At 40.9% G+C, this 17,899-nt stretch overlaps 1 protein-coding gene across 2 annotated transcripts in view; it reads right to left on the reverse strand.

Moving 5' to 3' along the window:
* LOC124798465 (cytochrome P450 6k1-like) overlaps window positions 1-16,037 on the reverse strand; it is a 33,376-nt gene extending 17,339 nt beyond the window's left edge. The window contains exons 1-2 of one of the 2 annotated variants that reach the window (XM_047261894.1): window positions 15,141-16,037; window positions 697-933 (exon numbers count right to left, since the gene is read on the reverse strand). In XM_047261894.1, the coding sequence (XP_047117850.1) occupies window positions 697-933; window positions 15,141-16,032 (1,129 nt within the window). In that variant the 5' untranslated portion in view covers window positions 16,033-16,037. Of the gene's footprint in view, window positions 1-696; window positions 937-15,140 lie in introns of both variants that reach the window. The other variant, XM_047261893.1, reaches the window with a different exon arrangement.
* Window positions 16,038-17,899: the final 1,862 nt, after the last annotated feature.

Raw genomic sequence — 17,899 nt, forward strand, 5'->3', positions numbered from 1 at the left:
AACTGCGCACGAAATCGTCCTTCATCCTCTCAACGATTGCACCTGGCGCTACTTTTCTGTTAGTGTCCCTAAATTGCAGATACCAACGCTCAGTACTCTGTTTGCATGGCGCTTCTTTTCCATAATTCATTCTGAATGTACGTTGCACTGTTATAACAAATAAACATCCCGCATGTCCTAACACACAAAAAGTCTTTTGTTGCTTTGTCGTCATTTTGTCAAGGCACTGCACTTGTAACGCTAATGGCGGGCACGATGCAAAGTGGTTGAGTTTACGGTTCTATTCATGCATAAGTCATATTTGTACTAGTAATAATTTGGAAAATATAGAATAAGTAATAATATAGAATAAGTAATTTATAGTATCCTGCATTTTCGCAAACAGATCGACGGTAGACTGAAGTCACCAACAACTGTAATTGTATGAGTGGCGTACCTCTATCCATGGTTATGGAGGAACCAGCTGAGACTAAACTAGGCATAGCTCATTGGACGTGTAAAACTACATTGTAAAATAGGCACTTTAAAAAATAAATCACATTTTATTTACGATGAAATGATAATACCTTTGTAAATGCATACGAAGCAAGTTATCCACCAGTAAACAGTATTTTACTTGGTGATTATTAGATCTGTTTCACTGTGAAAGGTTGTTGTCTTCGCCTTACCAAAAAGATTGAAAACCTTGAAGCTCACCGTCTATCACTTTCTCCAAATATGGCATATTTGACGTAATATCTTCATATGTCACTTCGCCGTTGGACTTCTTCAGTACGGCATCAATTTCGTCTTGCAGCCGCTTCTGGATATGTGGATGTTTAGAAAGCTCGTACAGACAGAAGCTTACGGTGGTTGAGGAAGTTTCGAACCCAGCGAGGAAGAACACCCACGCCTGTGCTGCCAACTCCTTGATCGTCAGAGATTTATTGCCTCCTGCTGGGAACAAGACAAGTTTGTAATCAGCTATTCACCTAAAGAGTAAATAACATTTCAGTTAAAAATTAAATGCGACACTCTAACATTAAATTTTTGAATGATAGAAAACGAAAATTCTGTACTGTGCTATAATGACGAAATCAATAATATTATTTCTCCAACGTGCTCTCAACATCGTAACGGAAATGCTACAAACAAACGCGTTTCTCTCTAAATCTGTTTAGTACACGCCTATCCTAAATACACAATGCGAGGAAACTTTCAAAGGATGCACTTATAGATACAGTCTAAAAAGTTTCAAGATGAAGTTCGAAGGCTATTTGTTAACATATTGTGATCGAAAACTGATGAAGTAATGTTTCCTATCCTAGACGTTAAAATGAACTACAAGGTCTCGGTGGTTGTACGGTGGGGCGATTAGACTTGACAGTTCTACAAGTGCTTATTCACGACTAGTCATCAATATACACAGCAACTTTGTTTCGAAATGCTGTGTCACAACATAAACTACGTAATATGACAATAAGATGTGGCTAAATTATTAATTTATGGAATATTGAAAAAACTGCATTTTTTTTAGGAATGGCATGTTTGAGGAATCAGTGATATTTTGAATACTACTCAAATGTGTGGGATTCACGTTAGGATAAAGTAACGGAAAAAATGGTTCAAATTGCTCTGAGCACTATGGCACTTAACATCTGAGGTCATCAGTCCCCTAGAACTCAGAACTACTTAAACCTAACTAACCTAAGGACATCACACACATCCATGCCCGAGGCAGGATTCGAACCTTTGACTGTAGCGGTCGCGCGGTTCCAGACTGAAGTGCGTAGAACCGCTCGGCCACAGCGACCGGCAGTAACGAAAAAATCGAACTTATAAGAGATAACGGAATCTTTGATGGTCACTGGCTTGTTTGATTCGGGGATGTACGTCACAGAAATTTCTGGTCATCTGAAAAAAAAAGACATTTAACATTTTCCAATAACCCACTGGAAAAACTTGGAATACTACTTATCGTAGAATGGGCGTCTAATTGATTTCTTCAGAGTTTTTCGTATTGCTCCCAAAGAGACTGTAAAGAAAGAAGCAAACTGATAACAGTTTGCTCATTGGCATAAGAGGCTTAATTTTTCCAATGCTACATCCATGCACTGAACCGGAAGTATCTGTGATGTATAATACAATAAAATATACACTTCGCCACACTTACTAACTTGAGGACTATGGACGGATTACGTGCAGTAATAGGATCACTACACCACCCCCAGTGCTTTGCAAACAGCGCCAAGAACCAGCCGCAAAATTTACAGTACAGATCATGCTTTTTGGACCGTAAGTTCTCTCTGGATCTTCATTTGGAAACCTACTTTCTTTTTGTCGAGAGGCTGCAAGGCGTTTTGAAATTTCTTGACTTGATATTGATGATACATTCTCGATGCCATAACCGAGTACCTAGGTTAGCTGCATTGTTTAATGTGAAGTATTTTATGGAAACGTCAGGAAATCTTAATACGAGTGGCGGGCGTGACATTCAAAACACGACACCTGACAGGAAATCATTTAGCGCACTGATGTGTACTTTGGGTAAATTAATTCTGTGATACAGTCTTCCTGTTACCAATGACTCTTTATAGCTTAATTACACACGTCTGTGCTCTCAACACTATTCTCTTGTGCTTTTCTTCACAGCAAGGTGTACTGCGTTCAGAACTTGCCATAAAAATGGTTGGGTGGGTTTGGAAAGCAGGATGGAAAATTAGGGTTTAACATCTCCTCAACGGTGAGGTCATTATAGCTGAAGCGTAAGATTCAACTGAGAAAGGAGGGGAAGCAAAATGGCCGTATCCTTTCAGAAGGTACATCATTTGCAAGGGCTGACATCTTTGGGTGACGGGTATACAACAGTGTGTTTAATTTGATACATTTTTTTAATAAGACGAAACACAAAATTACAACTTAAGGAGAACCGTCTCTGGTTTATTGACAGCCACGCTCATATCAAGCTTAGCAAAGACTTATTGTCTGTGTACAATAGTTTGTACAAATCTTCTGGTAAACCTTGCGGGATGTAAGGTCGTGGTCCATGAAACTCTTCAGGTCCTAACGTTTGTACAAACATTTGGAAAGACTGCGATAAGTCCATGCTTCAAGATAAATGCAGATACTAGGCAAGCCTGCAGGTTGCGCTGTTGTAGCTGAACACGAATGGGGCTTCTGCAGTGTCCCCAATACGTTACAAGCGTCAGTCGTGATCAGAACAGTGTTCTGTGTAGTTGTTATGTCGGAGCTAAGTGAATTTGAACGTGGAGAAAGTGTTGGAGCTCGCATGGTGGGTGCTTCAGTAACCAAGCTAGCCGGTGTTTGGTGTTCCAGGAGGCACCGTATCGCAGATTTATACCGCAGAAGAAAACATCATCCGCTATGTCACAACGCGGGCGAAAGTGTGGTTGAGTGATCGTGAAAGACGGTCACGGAAGAGGATTGTGGCGAAAAATAAGACGCAGGCAGATGAAACCGTCACTGCAGAACTAAATGTTGTACTTACGAACCCTGTCAGCACCTAGACAACACGGAGAGAGCTCCAGAAGCAGAAAATTATAGGGCGAGATGAAATTCCAAAACTAGTCACCAGTGATGAGGATACCCGTAACAGGAAAACGTATTGCCAAAGCCATAAAACCGCGACTGTGGAGCAATGGAAGAAAGTCATTTGGTCAGATTAGTCTTATTTCCAACTTCTGGCCAGGTTTACGTCCCAAGAGTCAAACGTGGAGAGGGATTGGTAATAATCTGGACAGCCATATCATGGTATTCCATGGGCCTCGTGGTGACTGCATGGCTGCTGTACTGACAAGGGTTACGTGACCATTTTGGCTGACAGAGTCTATCCTAACTGATCTAAGGACATCCCACACATCCATGCCAGAGGCAGGATTCGAACCTGGGACCGTAGCGGTCTCGCGGTTTCAGACTGAAGCGCCTAGAACCCCTCAGCCACCCCGGCCGGCATGGGAGGAAACCTCCATGGTATACAGTCACTGTAAAGAAACTGCTGAAGAAACAGAGATTACTGCGTAATGGGTAAAATAAAGCGTAGGGCTATAGAAAGAGAAATTCTGAATGAAACGTCTTTGGCTGTCAAGAGAGCTAAGCGTGATGCCTTAAATGACTACCGTAGCCGAATATTGTCAAATGATATTTCCCGGAACTCAAAGAAACTTTGATTGTATGTAAACGTCGTTAGTGGCACCAAAGTTAGTGTCCAGTTCTTAGCGAATGAGACAGGGACTGCAGCTCAGGGTAGCAAAACGAATGCTGAAATGCTTAACTCCGTTTTCAAATGTTCTTTTACAAAGGAAAACCCAGGAAATTTGCCCAAATTTAATCCATATACCACTGAAAAGATGAATGAAACAGAAATTAATGGTGTTGAGAAACAGCTGAAATCGTTAAACAAAGCTCCAGGGTCCGATGGAACCCCTGTCAGATTCTGTACTGAATTTGCGGCTGAGTTCGCCCCTCTTTTAAATATAATCTATCGTATATCCCTCGAATAAAAAACCGTGCCCAGTTCTTGGAAAAAAACACAGGTCAGCATCTTATAACATATTCTGAATTCAAATATGACGAGGTATCTTGAATAGAATGACCTCGATGCCACGGAGCATGAATTCCGAAAACATCGATAATGTGAAAACTAACTTGCACTATTCTCACATACTTTTCTCACATACTGTAAGGTTTGAATTAAGGCAGTCAGGTAGATGCAGAATTTCTTGAGTTCCTCGATGGTCGTATTGTGAAGCTGCTCCGAAAGTAAAGCGACCTTAACTACAAATTCAGACGTGGTCAAAGCCTCCCGTACAAATAAAAATCGAAAAAGTCAAATAAAGAGAGCCATGCGTGAAGCGTTCAAATAATTCGAAAGTAAAATTCTGTCTACTGACTTGACAGAAAATCCTAGAAGGTTTAGGTATTACATAAAATTCAGCAAACGGATCGAAGTCATCTGTCAAGACACTACGACGACAGTAGCGTCGAAATGGAGGATCACAGAAGTGAAAGCCGAAATACGAAATTCCTTTCTTCAAAACTGTTTCACTGAGGAACATCGTACTGAGCTTCTCCCTTTAAATTGTCGTACGAAAGTCATACGGACAGATATGGAAATAAGTGACCACTGGATGGAAAAATCAGCTGAAATTGCCCAACAGAGAGAAGGTCACTGAATCTGATGGGATACCAGTACAGTTCTACATAGAATGTGCGAAAAAACTCACTCCTCTTCTAGCAGCAATGTACTGTAGATTACTGTAGATACCGGAGGAGCGAAGCACTCCTAGTATTTCAAAAAAAAGCGCAGTCCGTTCCAGCTTTCGAGAAGGGTCGTCGGACAGATGCACAGAACTATAGGCCCATATCTCGCAAATTTTATGGTGGCATGTTAATGAAATTTCTGGAGACTGAGGAACTGCTCTGCAGCAATCAATATAAGTTCCGCAAACAGCGAACGTGTGAAACCCAGCTCGCTCTGTTCCTCTACAAGATCCAGAAAGCAGCAAATACCGGTTGTTGCCGTGTTACCTGAATGCAGTGTTGCTTGACTTCCATATGTCATTCTATACAGTTCCACAATGCTGGCTAATAAAGTACGAGCGTGTTTAATATCAGACCACCTGTGAAGTAAAATTCAGGAAGACCTGCAGAGGACCGACGTTCGGTGCAGGGATTTGCAGTTGATCGCAACATAAATGTAAGATGTTATTTTATACATGTTGGATGTTGTGAACTCCGAAGCGTTAATGGTAGTTGGTGAATGACGCAATGAGCCACAAATACTTTTTGAATGTTTTATTTTAGTGCCATAACCGGTGTCGGGCTACCATGCCCATCTTCAGATGGCTAGTACTTTTCGTTACATAGATGTTTTCATGAACAGCATGTCGTATGCTCCACGCTGCACATTAATTTTTTTAATGCTCAATTTTTAATTTTAATATTTCCTGCAATTAACTTATGAACTGTAGTGATAACCAAAATACGTATATATAAATTTTTGCAGATATATGTATACTTAATCATACGCAGTCGGTCAGGTTTGAAGTATTTCGTCAGTTTCGTCAATAATTTTCACTCACAGTTAAAAAAGTCCCACTAAAAACAGTTTATCCTACTGTCTTTAAACAATGAGTTTATACTTAGGGTACAAACATTTTTCGATTATTAACGTGTTACATATTGCACATCCCACACATCATCTTTGCTCTCTTTACATCCTTGATCAGTATTTAATGAATGGTATCTTTGCCTCATGATAATCTTCACATTGTAAAGAAAAACAAGTGTAGAACACATGTGCGACGCTCAACGGGCATTTTAAGAATATTATGAAGTGTACCACAGCAACTTATTTACAATACGTGTGGTGGAGCTAGAAAACCACATGGATCACAACAAATTAAATCGCAAGCTCCTGGAACGAATGTAAGTGAACACAACTATTTTGCTCTCTCTCTCTTCGCGTCCCATTACATACCCCATCCACAAGGATCAGCTCAGTTTGCAGGTAGATATAAGTTTAATTTAGTGTTTTGTGTATGTATTTGTAATATTTTGTTATGTTTGTAAAATATTTAAAGTTTTGTATTTTTGATTTGTATGTTTCATGTTTGGAGAGAGCAGCGCAACTCGCGGAAACAGCATCTTCACTGCCGGAACGAGAAAGAAAACTGCTGGCCACTAGACGCCGCGGGTCAACGGCCAAAGAGCAGCAGAAGATCCTGTGACCGGGTTGATGCGTCGAACCTCCAACATTCAAATAAATTAAAATTTCTTTATTTTTCCATTGTAATGCTGTCACAGAATGTTTAGTTCATGTTGTATTTTGGTCAGGTCTGTTTTGTCGAGTCTGATGTTCACATCTGTATGTAGCATATACGAAGACAATAAAACAGTGTATGCTCTAAAGCTTAAATACGTGTTCAAGAATTATTTATGAAGAGTTATATTGAGGAAGAGTTATTACTGAATTTTTCCAAGATATTAATTTCCAGAAGAGTTTGATTTCGATTTTTTGAATCTTAAAGGTTTTACAGTCTGATTGTAATATGGGAAAAATAATATAACTTGCAAGAATATAATTTCCAAGAAGAAACAAACTACACTTAAATTTCAAAAGTTTGTGCAAACCAGTTGGACTGAGTGACGTAATTTTGCACAAACGACTCAAGTGAAGGTGTTTTAATTACAGTTTCGTTCAAGAATCTTTTATAGAGAACTTTAAAAAAATTTAAATAATTTTTTTGAAGTGTTTTGTAAACGACGTAGGTGACGAAGTCTGCACATGGTCATATTTCAAACAAAAATCATTGAGTCATACGCGTCGTTACACTACACCGCTCGTATGACTTAATGATTTTTGTTTGAAATGTGACCGTGTGCTACGTCGTTTACGAAAACACTTTTATATAAAGTGGCACTAAACATTCGAATATTCTTGTGCAGTGTGGAGAAGACGACATGTTGTTGTTGTTGTGGTCTTCAGTCCTGAGACTGGTTTGATGCAGCTCTCCATGCTACTCTATCCTGTGCAAGCTTCTTCATCTGCCAGTACCTACTGCAATCTACATCCTTCTGAATCTGCTTAGTGTATTCATCTCTTGGTCTCCCTCTACGATTTTTACCCTCCACGCTGCCCTCCAATACTAAATTGGTGATCCCTTGATGCCTCAGGACATGTCCTACCAACCGACCCCGTCTTCTGGTCAAGTTGTGGCACAAACTTCTCTTCTCCCCAACCCTGTTCAATACTTCCTCATTAGTTATGTGATCTACCCATCTAATCTTCAGCATTCTTCTGTAGCACCACATTTCGAATGCTTCTATTCTCTTCTTGTCCAAACATACATGGCTACACTCCATACAAATACTTTCAGAAATGATTTCCTGGCACTTAAATCTATACTCGATGTTAACAAATTTCTCTTCTTCAGAAACGCTTTCCTTGCCATTGACAGTCTACATTTTATATCCTCTCTACTTCGACCATCATCAGTTATTTTGCTCCCCAAATAGCAAAACTCCTTTACTTCTTTAAGTGTCTCATTTCCTAATCTAATTCCCTCAGCATCACCCGACTTAATTCGACTACATTCCAATATCCTCGTTTTGCTTTTGTTGATGTTCATCTTATATCCTCCTTTCAAGACACTGTCCATTCCGTTCAACTGCTCTTCCAAGTCCTTTGCTGTCTCTGACAGAATTACAAAACCTCAAAGTTTTTATTTCTTCTCCATGGATTTCTTCTCCATGGATTTTAATACCCACTCCGAATTTTTCTTTTGTTTCCTTTACTGCTTGCTCAATATACAGATTGAACAACATCGGGGAGAGGCTACAACACTGTCTTACTCCCTTCCCAACCACTGCTTCCCTTTCATGTCCCTCAACTCTTATAACTGCCATCTGGTTTCTGTACAAATTGTAAATAGCTTTTCGCTCCCTGTATTTTACCCCTGCCACCTTCAGAGTTTGAAAGAGAGTATTCTCTAAGTCTACAAATGCTAGAAACATAGGTTTGCCTTTCCTTAATCTTTCTTCTAAGATAAGTCGTAAGGTCAGTATTGCCTCACGTGTTCAAGTGTTTCTACGGAATCAAAACTGATCTTCCCCGAGGTTGGCTTCTACTAGTTTTTCCATTCGTCTGAAAAGAATTCGTGTTAGTATTTTGCAGCTGTGACTTATTAAACTGATAGTTCGGTAATTTTCACATCTGTCAACACCTGCCTTCTTTGTGATTGGAATTATTATGTTCTTCTTGAAGTCTGAGGGAATTTCGCCTGTTTCATACATCTTTCTCACCAGATGGTAGAGTTTTGTCAGGACTGGTTCTCCCAAGGCCGTCAGTAGTTCCAATGGAATGTTGTCTACTCCGGGGGCCTTATTTCGACTCAGGTCATTCAGTGCTCTGTCAAACTCTTCACGCAGTATCGTATCTCCCATTTCATCTTCATCTACATCCTCTTCCATTTCCATAATATTGTCCTCAAGCACATCGCCCTTGTATAGACCCTCTATATACTCCTTCCACCTTTCTGCTTTCCCTTCTTTGCTTAGAACTGGGTTTCCATCTGAGCTCTTGATATTCATACAAGTCGTTCTCTTATCTCCAAAGGTCTCTTTAATTTTCCTGTAGGCAGTATCTATCTTACCCCTAGTGAGATAAGCCTATACATTCTTACATTTGTCCTCTAGCCATCCCTGCTTAGCCATTTTGCACTTCCTGTCGATCTCATTTTTGAGACGTTTGTATTCCTTTTTGCCTGCTTCATTTACTGCATTTTTATATTTTCTCCTTTCATCAATTAAATTCAATATTTCTTCTGTTACCCAAGGATTTCTACCAGCCCTCGTCTTTTTACCTACTTGATCCTCTGCTGCCTTCACTACTTCATCCCTCAAAGCTACCCATTCTTCTTCTACCTTATTTCTTTCCCCCATTCCTGTCAATTGCTCCCTTATGCTCTCCCTGAAACTCTGTACAACCTCTGGTTCTTTCAGTTTATCCAGGTCCCGTCTCCTTAAATTCCCACCTTTTTGCAGTTTCTTCAGTTTTAATCTACAGGTCATAACCATTAGATTGTGGTCAGAGTCCACATCTGCCCCTGGAAATGTCTTACAATTTAAAACCTGGTTCCTAAATCTCTGTCTTACCATTATATAATCTATCTGATACCTTTTAGTATCTCCAGGGTTCTTCCATGTATACAACCTTCTTTCATGATTCTTAAACCAAGTGTTAGCTATGATTATGTTGAGCTCTGTGCAAAATTCTACCAGGCGGCTTCCTCTTTCATTTCTTAGCCCCAATCCATATTCACCGACTATGTTTCCTTCTCTCCCTTTTCCTACACTAGAATTCCAGTCACCCATGACTATAAAATTTTCGTCTCCCTTCACTATCTGAATAATTTCTTTTATTTCATCATACATTTCTTCAATTTCTTCGTCATCTGCAGAGCTAGTTGGCATATAAACTTGTACTACTGTAGTAGGTGTGGGCTTCGTATCTATCTTGGCCACAATAAAGCGTTCACTATGCTGTTTGTAGTAGCTTACCCGCATTCCTATTTTCCTATTCATTATTAAACCTACTCCTGCATTACCCCTATTTGATTTTGTGTTTACAACCTTGTAGTCACCTAACCAGAAGTCTTGTTCCTCCTGCCACCGAACTTCACTAATTCCCACTATATCTAACTTCAACCTATCCATTTCCCTTTTTAAATTTTCTAACCTACCTACCCGATTAAGGGATCTGACATTCCACGCTCCGATCCGTAGAACGCCAGTTTTCTTTCTCCTGATAACGACATCCTCCTGAGTAGTCCCCGCCCGGAGACGACATACTATTCATCAAAACACCTATGTAACGAAAAATATTAGCATGGTAGCCCGAACCCGGTTATGGCACTAAAATGAAGCATTTAAAAAGTATTTGTGACTGGTTGCGTCATTCACCAATTATAAGTTTAAGATTTTTGATATTGCGCGTAAATAGGGGCAAAGAGCCATTATTTTCTGATTACACGATTGCAGAACAATCGCTGGAAGCTGTCACACCCAGAAACTACCGAAGAGTATCCAGACTGAGCGATTTAAAGTGGAACAACAGCATAAAACTAATCAGACGTAGGGCAGACGCTCGACTGAGATGTATAGAAACAATCATCAGGAATTGTAGCACATTCACAAAGAACGCAGGATACAAAATCTCGTTTGATCAATACATGAATATTGCTCATCAGTTTAGAACCTGTATCAGATACGATTGGCAGAGGTGACAGAGAAGAGCAACTGCGTTTCGTTATACTTTTTTTAGCAATGGTAGACGTTCCATAAGAGCCGTTCTGCATAATGCGCAGTGTAATGTTAAAATTGCAAGAACATACGTTCCTAGAAGGATTAATCAAAATATTGCTTCCTCGGACGTTTTTCTCGCCGCAAGACCGTGGAAGTAAAATTAGAGAGATTGTAGACCACGCAGAGGCTTGCCAATAATCGTCCTTTCCGTGAAATATTCTCGATTGGACCAGGAAAGGGGAAAGTGACAGTGGTACGGAAAATACTCTCTGCCACACGCAATAAGGCCTTTGTGGTGTACTGATGTCGACCTAAATGTAGAAGTACTTATAACTATTTTCCATTTCTTTACCAGGCAAATCCTGATATGAAAATTAGTTCCACATGCGGATTCGAACTGGCTGTCTTCCCGTCGGTTATTATACTGTAGTTACGGACATGCTTCGTTCTGTTGTGCAGAATGCAATGCTGCGCTTTCAGACTCTTCTGGAGACTGATGGGCTTCATATTGAGCCCCTTTTGTAGCAGTAATAGCACCGGTACGTAATGGTTTGATGTATCGTAGCAGGACATAAAATGTTTTCCAATTGAATCTATTGTGCATTATTTCTCTTCCCCATCTCCTTGATATTAATCCTACCAAGTCTGGTACTCGTACGGTAATTAGTTTCCGTTTTATGACTTGTTAAACAGGGAAAGGTTACTTATAACCCGATACATGATTAGCAAATTTACAGAAAATCTCCGAGTTCTCGCCCAAATATTCTTCTACCATTGTTCCTAAGACGTGGGGTCTATAAAAGCATACGATTATCATGTTTGATCCACCTTTAACCCATATCTTTACCCAAATTATTTTGCTTCAAAATCTGTAATAACCTCACTAGATATTATCATATTATTTACGACTATGAACAAGTATCATCCACCGGTATTCCGCCTGTCTTTGGGGTACACATTCCAGTCAGATTTTAAAATTCCATTCCTACTAACATCTGCTTCCAGCCAGCTTCCCCTCGTTAGTATTATGTGGGCATTAGTACCATTTACAAGCGAGACAAGTTCTGGAACCTTTCTATAAAGACTTCTAAACTAATACTATATTGTTCAGCGCTTTTAATGACGTTAGCCGCATTTGAGCATTGAAATGTATCAATGGTAACAGCAGAAAATCTGTGCCAAACCGGAACTCGAACCCGGATTTCCCGCTTTACGCTAGCGATCGCCTTGATCGCCTCGGCCATCCGTGCACGCTTCGCTTCCGACCCAAATTCCCAGCCTGTCACTCACTACTGACAGAGTGACGGCGGCCCATGAACCCACACTCGCAGTCCCTGATTCCCATAACAGATCGGGCACGGTGTGCACCCGCACTGAAAATAGTATTGCTGATCGTTGTCATCCTATTTATTTAAGTTGGCGACAACCAACGATCCTGTCTACTTCATTGTAGTCACGTGCCACGTATGTATTAGTACTGCCTTTTTAAAAAATGGCACCAGAATACTATCTCATGAGAGGTAAGACGTGATGATACAGGATGTCTGTAACGTACCATTGTGCCATCAGTTATCTCTCAGTGACTGTCAGACGTGGCTTGAAGTCATACCCGATGGTTCCTCACACCACAGCGTCAGGAGTAACACTGATGTGGCTCACCAAAACACCGAAAGAACTCGAGCTCTCCAAGGTCGCCCCATACTCGCCTACGACGGTCATCCCGAACTGTGCAGAATTGCAATTCATCACTGAAGACAATGCGACGCCATTCGTTATCAGTCCACGCTTCTCGGACACGGTAGCACTCGAAACGTAGAAGTCTGCACTGTGGTGTTAACAGCAACCTACGAAGGGGGTGGTAATTATCTAGTCCTGCTGTTGGTAGTCTCCGACCAGTGGTGCAGGAGACAGCTGTTCTCGGATGCCAAGTGTTGTTGTTGTTCTTGTGGTCTTCAGTGCAGAGACTGGTTTGATGCAGCTCTCCATGCTACTCTATCCTGTGCAAGCCTCTTCATCTCCGAATAACTTCTGCACCCTACAACCTTCTGAATCTGCTTAGTGGATTCATCTCTTGGTCTCCCTCTACGATTTTTAGCCCCCCCCGCCTCCCCCCCCCCCCCCACGCTGCCCTCCAATACAAAACTAGTGATCCCTTGATCCCTCAGAATATGTCCTACCAACCGATCCCTTCTTCAAGTCAAGTTGTTCCACAAACTCCTCTTCTCCCCAATCGTATTCAGTATCTCCTCATTAGTTATGTGATCTACCCATCCAATCTTGATCATTCTTCTGTAGCACTACATTTTGAAATCTTCTATTCTCTCCTTGTCTAAACTATTTATCGTCCATGGTTCACTTCCAGACAGGGTTACACGCCATACAAATACTATCGGAAAAGACTTCATGACACTTAATTATACACTCGATGTTAACAAATTTCTCTTCTTCGGAAACGCTTTCCTTGCCGTAGCCAGTCTGCATTTTGTATCCTCTCTACTTCGACCATCATCAGTTATTTTGCTCCCCAAATAGCAAACGCCCTCCCCCTTCCGTCCCTCCCTATAAACCATGTACCTCGCCGTTGGTGGGGTGGCTTGCGTGCCTCAGCGATACAGATAGCCGTATCGTAGGTGCAACCACAACGGAGGGGTATCTGTTGAGAGGCCAGACAAACGTGTGGCTCCTGAAGAGGGGCTGCACCCCTTTCAGTAGTTGTATGGGCAACAGTCTGGATGATTCACTGATCTGGACTTGTAACATTAACCAAGACGGCCATGCTGTGCTGGTACTGTGAACGGCTGAAAGCAAGGGGCAACTACAGTCGTAATTTTTCCCTAGGGCATGCAGCTTTGCATTTGGTTAAATGATGCCAGGTTAAGGGGTTAAAATGTGCTTGGTGCACAATGTAGCGATCCCGCTTTGTTGTGGTCAAATTTAATCGACCATAACCTTGACGACCAGTATATCTGCCCTCAAGTTTCTAGGCAGTCCAACATCGGGACACTGTCACATCGAAAGGCACCACAAATCTGGGTATTGCACATTTTGATCAGTTGTCCGACTGGAGGACCAAAATGAGGCTCGTTTCAGATTTTGTCAGGTGCTGATAACGCTGTCTCATACGAGTGCGTGTCATATCCGTGTCCTTAACAGTGATTACTCAACATATGATGCTGTTCATGATCCCAATATACCGAAAGAGACCTGGTAGCAGCACCAGATACGAACACACTCAGGTGGCCGTTCTACCTCTCACAGAGAACTGCAACTCTAATCATTTACACACCCACCAAAGGCGTGTACTTGTACGACGTTACATTGACATCCAACTATGTCTTCTGGGTGTCAGGCAGATTATATTCGTCTGCAGTGGTCTCAATTTCCCTGTGTAATTCAAAGTTCGCTTTTGGTATCACATAACCGATAGTCCTGAAAAATTTTCTGTGGGATTTATATGTATTCATGTATCTATTTCACCAGGAAAGGCGAGTAATACGGATTAACCTGTGGGGCCGGATTATAGAGCACTACCAGGTCTAAGGATATCTCATATATATATATATATATATATATATATATATATATATATATAAATCAATTATATCTATTCTTCATAATGTAAGCATCTAAAATTTTATGTCTGTTACATTTATGAACTACGTACCCACTACTGTCACCATATAGGGACTGAAAGGTTGAATCCAATATTACTTAGATAACTACACCCATGAGAAAAGTGGAGAAATCATATCTATACCAACCCCTTGTAAGCAAAATGGGAAATATTTTCTGCACTAGGGTGACTCTATTTAACTAACTTCATCTCTTGCACCAACTTGAAGTAGGGTGCTAACTTGTGATACACTGAGTTGCCATATCTGTATGAAATCCACAATTCCCAGTTATCGACGGGCTGGTCTGCAACACCACCCAGTCAAATACTCTGTTCCACAGGTTGTCTCTCACATCTGAGAATGATCCCTGTTAGTATTTGAGTAACACAGCATGTGATTCTTAAAACATACACAACAAAATTTACACAATTAGCAGACAAACGTAATACAAAACTATTTTTAAAAACTGATTAAGTTTGTGTCACAATATCGGATCCAAATGAATCATACGGTATCTGAGGTGAAATATTTATACAGTTCATCCTGTTCATAAAATGTCTGTCTTTCCAAATTTAAATGTAGGCGATGGCACCCATGCAGTTTATGATAAGAGTTGTAACTGTGTAACTGTTTTTCACAGTGAAATGAGAATAGCGATATTTCCAATGGTTTGGGGGACAGTCAAGAGTGTCAGAATATGCAAAAACTGAAAAAAAATCTTACCTTCTTCACTCTTCTCCACACTGATTGAGAAGCTGTCATCAACATATCCTTTATTTTTCAGTTGTATCAGCAGCTGCATGAAATCCTTCCTGATAACGCCAGCCTCCTCTCTGTGTTTTACTGTGTCCTCGACGACTCGCGTGAAGTACTCTGTGATGTCCTTAGGCGTGAAGGCCACAGGTACCAGTTTGCGCAGCTTGGGGTTGAAAAATCCCAGCGCCTGGGTCATGTAGGTACGGAGAGATGGCTTGAAGAAGCGCCTGCCCCACTGCCGGAATTCCGCCTCAGGATTGCGCTGACTGTCGACATTGATCCCAAAGGCACAAGAGGCTATGACGTCGGTGGAGTAGCGGGCAATCAATTCGCGCACTTCCACGACCTTGCCCGCCGGTGTGACGTCAGACAGAACGCGTGCGCAGTCCTGGACGATGCCGAACATGGCCCGCATCTTGCCCGACGTGAACGTGGGCGTCAGCTTCTGTCTCAGAGACTTCCATTTGGTGCCACCGAGGAAGAATAAGTGTGCTGATAGGTGATCTGTCTCCTCGTCTATGTAGATGCCCCGGTCAGGGAAATAGTTAAAGTCCTTCACCATGATCGTCTTTATTAGATCTGGGTCTCGAAAGATGAGAATTGGACTGTTTATTGTGTAAATACCCACTACACTCTTTCCTTTGCCTTCAAAATACATGTCTCGCATACCCTCGCCTGGACTTTTTCTCATGAGCGTCGTATCCCAGGCATTCCCTAGTGGAAAGGATGGCTCTAAATAGGGCAGTCCCTTCTTCTTCCAATAGGTATAATTAATTTTGAATGTGACGTAGATAATCACAAAAATTGTGGACAGTAGAGCTAACATTTCATTCATCCAGGAATCAAAGATAACAGCCATTTTGGTTCCTGCAAAAACAAATGAAGCGTATGATCAGAAATATGTTCAGAGTCTTTTTGTGTCATAATATTTAATTTCTTATGTATCACAGTCAAATACATTGTGCAAGTCCATACTATCAGTGGTTAGCCATAAAACGAATCCCTCTACTGTTTGTTGCTGATTTCTTAAAGTAGAGGGTAAATTAAAATCACTCTATATCCAATCATGATTTAGTCACGCTGGTTTGCTGCTTTCACAATGCCATTCAACAACAAATAATGTTCCTGCATGTGGAAATAAAGTTAAACTTCATCTACTCACCGATTCTGATTTAAAAAAATGCATGAACACTCTACTGCTGGATATCTAAAAGTATGCAGGTACTGTTTGCTGTCACTCATAAAATGTAGCATGTAATACTTGTATACACAGGATAAACTTTACATTATTAAAGGCTTTATGTATTGTTTTTGTTTCCTCTATATGTTCTTTGTTGTTAGTGATTATACAGCCAGAAGGGATATCATCATTGTTAATATGGTCCAAAAATAAATCCTTATTTCTAACTGCATATAATTTTCTTATATTAAATTTTATCTAGAATAACTAGCATGTCTGGTAGACTATAGTATGTTTATTGAGATTCAGAAAGGCTACAAGCAGTTCTAGCTTCTTAATTACAGAAGAAAGAATAAATTTGTTGATTCACACTTCCAAGACAGGTCATATTCCACGTGTATTGGAGTACTGGGTGTTGGCCATAGTACTGGACAACATAAAGTGTAAAATGAGATGCTAAGTAGCAGAGCAGTACAATAATCTTTAATGTTCGTTTGCATCATACTTCAACCAGCGGAAAAGTAGGAGCGCAAAAAAGGTGAATACGCTCCTGTTTAAAAAACTCCTACTGAATAGTGGAATACCACATTTCTCAGCACCTTTAACAATATTCACAAAAATTTTGTCATGCGAAAATATTCGCTCTGTTTTTAACATGCAGCTCACCTCTCACTCGCAAAAGCTCCCCTAATTATAGCTCGCTCACACCCACTAGTCCACACTCAGTTGCCCAGTCTCACTCACTCATTCAATCCAAGCCACTGTCATTATTTCCCTGTGTCTCTGTACCTGCCGCTGTGTCCTGTCTCACAGTCGCAGATTCCTTCGTTCTGTCCTACTACTGCAATCTGCTCTCGGTGTCGCTGTCTCACTCTTGCTCTCTCTCTTACTGCTGCTATCTCATTTATTCCTTCTCAGAGCTGCTGTCTTCTCTCACTGTCATTATCTCGCTCTTCCTCGTTGTCATCGTCATGGACTCTCTATCTCATTATCACTGACTACCATTCACTTTCATTTTCTCCTTCTCTTTATTTCTCTCCCACTGGCACTGTCTACTTTATTCTACTCCTAGCACAGTTCTGTCAGGTCAACCATGTTCCACTGCCACCGTGTCCCTCCCTTTCTCTCACATTGCCGTTGTCTCTTTCGTTCTTCTGTATCACAACCATTGTATACTATCTTTCAGCTTTTATTGCTTTTCCGTCCCTTTCCCTCCGTACTGTCTCCTTCTCTCTCAGTATAAAAATCCTCGCATATGTTCACAGGTCATACTTTTTGTGAACATTTTTAAAGGTGTTGGAGAAGGTAGAATGAGGAAGCTGGTACCCCGCTTTTCAGCCAGTCTTTTAAACAGGAGAATATTCGCCTTTTTTGTGTCCCTATAGTAGCAATTTTCCGATGGTTTCCTTCTTTTCGCTGCTACAGCAGGGCATATCACCCGAATGAAAAGAACTGTATGGGTCAGTAAGATGTTGACAGTTTACTTATGTGAAACCGAAATAAAGCGAAACTAATTTTACACCTCAGACCGGACGTTAAGAATTTT

Source organism: Schistocerca piceifrons, chromosome 5 (genome assembly GCF_021461385.2).
Source record: "Schistocerca piceifrons isolate TAMUIC-IGC-003096 chromosome 5, iqSchPice1.1, whole genome shotgun sequence".
Lineage (NCBI taxonomy): Eukaryota > Metazoa > Arthropoda > Insecta > Orthoptera > Acrididae > Schistocerca > Schistocerca piceifrons.